General features: G+C 52.7%; 1 protein-coding gene across 1 annotated transcript in view; it reads right to left on the reverse strand.

The window, feature by feature from the left end:
- LOC109524739 (proline-rich protein 12-like) overlaps window positions 1-7,676 on the reverse strand; it is a 15,759-nt gene that overhangs the window by 6,024 nt on the left and 2,059 nt on the right. The window contains exons 2-6 of the mRNA XM_019884802.1: window positions 6,945-7,096; window positions 5,399-5,560; window positions 2,958-5,171; window positions 742-2,903; window positions 11-128 (exon numbers count right to left, since the gene is read on the reverse strand). Of these exons, the coding sequence (XP_019740361.1) occupies window positions 11-128; window positions 742-2,903; window positions 2,958-5,171; window positions 5,399-5,560; window positions 6,945-7,096 (4,808 nt within the window). The remainder of the gene's footprint in view (window positions 1-10; window positions 129-741; window positions 2,904-2,957; window positions 5,172-5,398; window positions 5,561-6,944; window positions 7,097-7,676) is intronic.

Genomic DNA, 7,676 nt, shown 5'->3' on the forward strand with positions numbered 1-7,676 from the left:
GGGCGGGGGCCGAGCGATGCCGCTGACCCCATGGATCCATCAGACAGGGCTGGATCCGTGCCGGACAGTGAGTCGCTCCTCAGCAATGATTCTGACGGGGGCACGGCAGAAACCGGCGTGTGCGTGACCTGAAAGATGGATCGACACCAAGAAAAGCCGTCGCATGGCGATCACTTCTTGAACACATCAGTGTCATCGTTCCTGAGCAGGATATATCCATCCATTCATCCATTTTCTAATCCGCTTTTCCGCACGAGGGTCGCGGGCGTGCCGGCGCCTATTCCAGCTGTCTTCGAGCAGCACGCAGGCTACACACACCCTGAACTGGTCGCCGACCAATCGCAGGGCACACATCGTAATCGACGGACATTCACGCTCACACTGACACCTAGGGACAATTTGGAGTGGTCACTTTAGCTAGCATGCATGTTTTTGGAATGTGGGAGGAAACCCACACAGCCGCGGCGAGAACACGCAAACTCCACACAGGAAGGCCAGGACCCGGGATTTGAACCCACGACCTCTGTCCTGTGAGGGGCGGACGCGCTGACGAGTTGACCGCCGTGCCGCTATTATTCTTATTATTAATCAGAATAGTAGTAGGAGATGGGCAAACTCACATTACTGGTTGCACAGAACTGCCTTTGACCATTTTTGATCTCAGGGCTGAATTATATAAATATACACACACACACACACATTTATATATATATAAAGTGTAGTATTTCAATTTTATTCTACCTTGATGGGGCTGCCTGGATCTTGTTGCAGCTGTTGAGCCGGTCGCTGCACATGTTGTTGGTAACCGTGTTGCTGTTGTTGGTGATGCATTTGGTGGTGGGAGGGGGTCACAGGATGATGCAAGAGACGTCCTTGTTGCTGTTGCGATATTTGGTGGTGATCTAGCTGCAGTCTGTGATGCTCATGCGGATTGTGTCGGAGATGCCGCTCTTGGCTGAAGTGTGGCTGCGGGTGCTGCTGATAGGGGAGGTCGTGCGCTTTGCTCATATCTTGGTGCATTTCCACGAGCGCTTCCTCCCTCCTACCCCGACCTCGACCCCTCCCGCGCCCCCTTCTACTTTCCCCAGCGGCTGATCCCATCAGGCCCCGACAGTAGGAAGGCTCCGGGAGAGGGCGTATTCGAGGTCTACCTCTGGGGCGAGGAGGGCCTTCGCGTTTTGGTTTGGTTGGTTTCCTCCCCCTTTTCTTTGGGCCATCCTGGGCGAGGAGCGGTTGCGACTGTCCCAGGGACGAATAGCCGGACGGGTGGCAGAAGTCCACGTCACCCATCAGCGGACCGAGCCCACCGACTGCCGACGCCCCGCTGGACTTTCGACAACTCGAAACCAAATCGGGGAGGAGGTCGGGAAGGCGTCGGCTGTTGAGACGGATATCGGCCGGACCGTCGGCTTTGTCTTCGTCGTCTTCAAATTCATATTCTTGCGCGTAATTTTTCTTAGCCAGGGGTTGGGGCTCACGTCGCTGTTTAAGCAAATGAAACGAGCTGGTCTTGAGCAGTTTTTTGGGTCGGGATGAACAAAAAATGGCCGCGGTCAGAGCAGTATTGCTCGGGCCTCCGACGACTCCCACAGACGCTGTCATTTTGTTGACCGAGTCTTGAGCAGTGGGATTCGATCCCATCGTGGGGGCCTGGGACTGTATGAGGCCGAGTTGATCGGTGTTCACGGTTGAGGGCAGATCGTGGGTCTTCATCGAGTCCAGATCCGCATTCAGAGTGGTATTCCCTAATCCCGAGAGAGAGTGACAATATTGTCCGTAGCCCTGATCTCCGTGGTGAGCAACCAGACCGTAACCTTGTCCAGCATCTCCCGTTTTTAAGACCTCCATGCCCTCTTGCCCACGACCTTGGGGAATGCTCTCTTGCGAAGCCTGTCCACTCCCAGAATCCCCGGCGCAACTGGACTTATAATTTGCAGAGCAAAACATGTCCTCCACTCCTGGAAAGAAAGTCCGGTCTTCATCATTTAAGAGGGAGTCCGAAAAGCAGATGGACGTCAAGGATGTAAACTGCTCCTGTTGCTGATTTGGATTCAGTCTTGTTTTCCCACCGGGGCTCACAGTGTCAAAGTGGTGGGGGGGCTTAAGACGGTCCAACTGAGAGTGGGACGGTTGGTGGTCGGTCTCTCTGGCTTGGGACTGGTGCAGTTGTTGGCCGGTTCCGATATTTCCCACCATCTGATGTGACTGCGGATGAGCTAAATGGGTGTGGGAAGGTTGATGGTGACTGTGCGCTTGCTGTCGGTGGTGGGCGTGGCTCTGAGACTGGTTGACGTGGTGCAAGTGAGAGCCGGTGGGTAAAGCCAAGTCCGGTTCGGGGAGGAAGCCATGAAGCTCGGGGGCCGTTTGTCGACCAAGGTGGTGGGACGGCAGACCGTGCTGTTGTCCGTGTCTTTCCCCGGCGACGCCATCGCCTTCCGTAATATTGGCACCAGTCCTGATGCCATGTCGATCCAAAGATAGAGATCCTCCACTCTCCCTGCTCCTTGGCTGTGAAAGACGCTGGTCCAACATATCCAGCGGGGACGCCGAGTTCTGGCTTACTCGCCTTTGATCTCTCGGCGCTCCGAGGTTATAGCGTGGATCCAAACTCTGATTCTGCAGCTGGAGTTGGAGCTGCGAGGACCGACTGTGCGTGTGGGAATCCGCCCCCGCGAGCCCTGCTCCTCGAGCTGGTCCCATGATACCTTGCTGGCTCAAGGGATGGTGCTGCGGCGCTTGCTGGGGGTCCATTTTAGCCCGAGGCATGAGAGAATGCAGCATGTGAGTTTGCTGAGGGCAGTCCGGTTGCGAAGTCATCATCTGGTGCGAAACCTGGTTTTGTCCAGACTGCTGCACATCTGTCGTATTGCACAAGTAGGGGCCGTCGGTCCGATCCAAAGTCTTTTTGAGCTCCATGTGAGGATGTTGTGAGTGAGGAAGATTTTGCTGAGAATGATGGGAGGGCTGTGTGTGCTGAGAGAGCTGGGACTGCCGACATTGCGCTTGCTTTTGAGAATGGGGCGACAGGTGCGAGATGTGGTGGGAATGTTGAGAATGCGGGTGCTGGGCGTAGGGGTCCCCTCCTCCGTAGTGACCCGCAGAAACCAGGGAGTCCTGTTCTGGCTGGCGGGAGCGGTTAGGATGGCAAAGAGGGTCTGTGACTCCTCCTACCCCTTCCGAAGTGGATTTCGAGCTTGTCAACTCAGACTCGGGCTGTTGCCGCTCCTTCCGTGATATTTCCAACTGACTCTTCAAGCCACCCGTTACTTTACTCATCGACGTGTCAGGGTCCGCAGCGCCAGTGGCGCTATTTGCGCGAATCACACTGTGAAGGTGGTGACGCTCGTCTGAGATCTTGTTCATGTCATAAGTCGCTCCCTTGGCTTCTGTATCTCCCGCGAGCGGGAGCTGTTGTGGCATCTGCAGAGAAGACGGATGATGCTGGGCAGAATGAGAAGTTGAACTTTGTGTATGGAGCAATTGCTGGATGAGGAAATCATCTGCTTCCTCCATTTGGGAGCGCTCCACCCCCAGCATGTTGGCCTGTGTTTTGGTTTTGGGTGCGGCTGGGCGGTAGGGCTGTTGCGTTTCAGTCGGGTTACGTGACGATGCCATGAACGTGGGTGAGAGCATGGAGGGCAGGTACGTGCCGGCCCCCGAACCTCCGGGCGATTGCGCGGGTCGAGCAGAAGCAGGAGAGCGCAACCCCGGATGAGGGACGGTAGAAGTGACGGCGGGTGATGGACTCGACTCATTCAAGCGGTACGAAGTGCTGCCTCCACTGGCAACCCCACTTCCTGAAGCGACAGATCCAAGTCCGGTTTCGAGGGTGGAAATTGCTGATGCTCCACTTCCTGTCGATCCCGCAGCAGTCCCGTACCCTGGAGAAGGACTCTCTGCTCTTCTGTGAGGAGCCGAACTGAAGCTCGAGTCCCCAAAGACAATTTCGGCTGAGAATGAGCGTCCGCCGGCGCCTAAATCAGCGAAAGCCTTGCCTCCATTCCCCCCGGCTCCAGAGCTCATGTCACATGTTTTAGGGGAACTGAAGCAAGATTGAGTGCCGGGAGTCGGTGCTAGCTGGTCGGGAGAGTATGACTGGGCTTGCTGCTGGGGAGGGGTCTGGCCCGATAGGCTTGTGCTCGATTTGGCCCCAGGCGGAGAACCGTACGTAGAGAGGCACGGTTTGGGAGCTGACTGGGCCGATGACACCACCGGTAAAGGAGGCGGTGCCGTCGCCGGTGCCGGTTGAGGTGGGGGCTGCGGACGCGAGGGAGCCGATGAGCTGGCGGCGCTGCCCTTGGGGTTTGAAGGGGATGAAGATCCCTTGGACGACAGCGGCGGCGTGTGGGAGGCCCGTGACGAGGACGAGACCGAATTTGATGAGTAGCCAGTCGTGGAGCTCTCGGATTCTTTCGTCTCGGCTGAGGAGGAGGAGGCCGAGCTGGAGGAAGAAGAAGCGTAGGGGGTTTTAATGTTCGGTCGATACGGCCGCGACTCGGCCTGTGGCGAGCGTTTGGGATCTGAGGGCGGACTCTGCTCCCCCGAGGGACTATAGGAGACGCCGGCGTGATGGTGTTGGCTCGGCAATTGCTGGTAGCCCACTGACCCGGCGCAACTGAGATATTGCTGCGGCGGGAGCGTTGCGGAATGAGCTGGCGGTGAACGCTGGTAATGCTTGATCACGCTATCCTGCCGAGGAAGCGTCCTGTCCTGTGCGGGGGCTGTGGCTATCAGGGCCGGGGTGGAGGAAAACATGGAGGCGTTATAGAGCTGAGAGGACTGGTTGTGGAGCTGGGAGGAGAGCAGGTTAAACTGGGGAGGGGGCAGGTGGCAACTGGAGGAGCTGGGCGGGACGTGGCTCGGAGGAGGTGCCGCTAGCTCCTGGGAACTCCGGTAGGCGCTGCTCTGAGAAGACAGCAGGCGATCAAATCCCAAGCTGGACTGGGAGGGGGTCTTAATGTGCATCAAGGGATCATGGGGGGACAACAAACCATTGGAATTTGGGCTAAAGGCGGCTGTGTCCTGCAGGGATAATGAAGGAGTGAAAGAGCGTCCGGAGAAAGAGCCGGGATGCTGGTATGCAGAAAGGGCCGAGGAGGAGGAGGAGAAGGAAGCGGAACCCGGAAGAGCTCCTGAAATAAAGAGCTCCGTTGGGGCCGGGCTGTGCATCGCTACGGGACACAAGATCGACATTCAATGGATAGCCTCGGTTCATACAGCCGCGGTTCAGATTCAGCGCATTGGCTCAAGTCAAACTCGAGACCTGGTGTCCGTTTGCCGAGATCAAAGTCTTTTTCTCGACACGACGTCTTTCGATCAAATGATTGCTTACACCATGCCTATTGCTCTTGTTTTGCCATTGCACTGGCTGGCATTCCCCTAACGTGCTGACACTTACCGGTCTGCCAAGAAGGAGTGCGAAACTGTGTGAGGAGGGAAGAAGCAGAGGGCGGGGGCTGCGGACCGCGGGAATCCAAAGCTGAAATCAGATTCATGACGGATGGATCGGGACCCGAGGGGCCCGAGTGGTGGAGACCGGCATCAAACAGCCCTGACAGGCCTGCCAACGAAACGCATGCATGACGCTTTACATACTTGTCTGGAAAACAGTCACTTTGAAACTTCACGCAAAACAACAATTACGCGGGTCCGCAGCAATCGTGCGCTTTACTTGATCTCAACTGAAACTTTGTGGATAACAATCGTGACGCTGTGGTCAACGGCAAATTCGAATCACAGATGTGTACCTGAACATATTATTGATGCTGATGTTAAAAAAAAAAAAAAAAAAAGGTCTTGACCTTTTTTCTACCACCTCCGTTTTTTTTTTTGGACCGACTTGTACTTTGTAATTTATAACCACTGTAAATGACGTTTCCGAAAAAATCCACCTGTTGCTGAATCTTATCCTTAATTTCTAAATATAGATTGCTACATTACATTTTACTGTTATTATTATTGTTATTATTCACACTTGATGTGCTGAAGAGAAAAAAAATGAAGGGGGGATGTGGAATTATCCCAAAAAAATTAATCTTGAAGTTTAATGAAAAAGTCATTTTGGCATGTGTTTGTATTTTAGCATGATCATTTCTAGGCTGTATTTATCGCTACGGATACGCAAACAATTCTATTATGACCACTGCTGTTAATTTAAGTCAGCGGGTCGAATAAACTGCTGAAGTACTGTATATCAATGTTACTTTTTGCTGAGGAACAAGTGACCTTGAAGGGGGATTCGGAATCCTCCCAAAAAATTAATCTTGAAGTTGAATGAAAAAGACTATCATTTTGGTATGTGTTTGTATTTTAGCATGATCATTTCTAGGCTGTATTTATCGCTACGGATACGCAAACAATTCTATTATGACCACTGCTGTTAATTTAAGTCAGCGGGTCTAATAAACTGCTTAAGTCCTGTCTATCAATGTTACTTTTTGCTGAGGAACAAGTGACCTATGACGCTAACCGTGTCTTCAATACTATAATTCATTCTTTTTTCAAAAGGTATACACAAATTAAGAGCAATTAATTTGCTGAAAATTAGTCACACTGCCAAAAGCCATAAGGACAAAACACACTTTCTTAGTTTTTTTTTTTTTTTTAACGCTACCTTTGTCCTTACCCAATGTGCGTCCACCCCAGGCCCCACTCTGCCTGGAGCCTCCTGGGTGGTGGTTGGTTGCATAACCCTGAAGCGGGTGAGGGCTTCCGTAGGCCTGCCGGTGGAGCAGCTCTGAGTCGTGGTGCGACGACCTGGCACTCCCATACATGAGGCTGAACACATACGAACATCAGCAAGTCATTGTATAAAATACATGGAGTACACGGTCTTTGATTTGGAGCAGTTTCAGAGGGAGAAAACAACAATGGCAATTAGTTTTTAACGGCACTCCATCTTGGGTGTATTGTAACAAAAAGGCATGCGGTGCGATGGTCCTTACCCAATGTGCGTCCACCCCAGGCCCCACTCTGCCTGGAGCCTCCTGGGTGGTGGTTGGTTGCATAACCCTGAAGCGGGTGAGGGCTTCCGTAGGCCTGCCGGTGGAGCAGCTCTGAGTCGTGGTGCGACGACCTGGCACTCCCATACATGAGGCTGAACACATACGAACATCAGCAAGTCATTGTATAAAATACGTGGAGTACACAGTTTTTGATTTGGAGCAGTTTCAGGGGGAGAAAACAACAATGCACACAACCGGAGCTTACACGGTGATCACTGTGTACTGTATGACATTTTTTCAGCCTATGCGTCCCAACAACAACAAGTTCATAAAACAATGAAACAACTTGTAACTCGCTTCTAAACAATCTTTGACTTTAGTTAATCTCAAATGTAGATCTATATATATATAGAGAGAGAGAGAGAGAGAGAAAGAGAGAGAGAAATCAGGAAGGGGGCAATTAGTTTTTAACGGCACTCCATCTCGGGTGTATTGTAACAAAAAGGCATGCGGTGCGATGCTGATGACCTTGAGCGTAAACGAAGACAAGAGTCATCATGCGCGCTGACGCTGTAGGTCTTGTGTCGAGGTTTACAGGAAATAGCTGTACAGCATTCATATTGGAGCTTATTTGTAACAATGGCACACGTAAGAGCCAACAACCAACCACACAATCCTGACGGTATGAAAGGACTTCACCCACGAGAAGGAGCAGCCACAACAACGGAACAA

Source organism: Hippocampus comes, unplaced genomic scaffold, assembly GCF_001891065.2.
Source record: "Hippocampus comes isolate QL1 unplaced genomic scaffold, H_comes_QL1_v1.1 scaffold46, whole genome shotgun sequence".
Classification (NCBI taxonomy): Eukaryota; Metazoa; Chordata; class Actinopteri; order Syngnathiformes; family Syngnathidae; genus Hippocampus; species Hippocampus comes.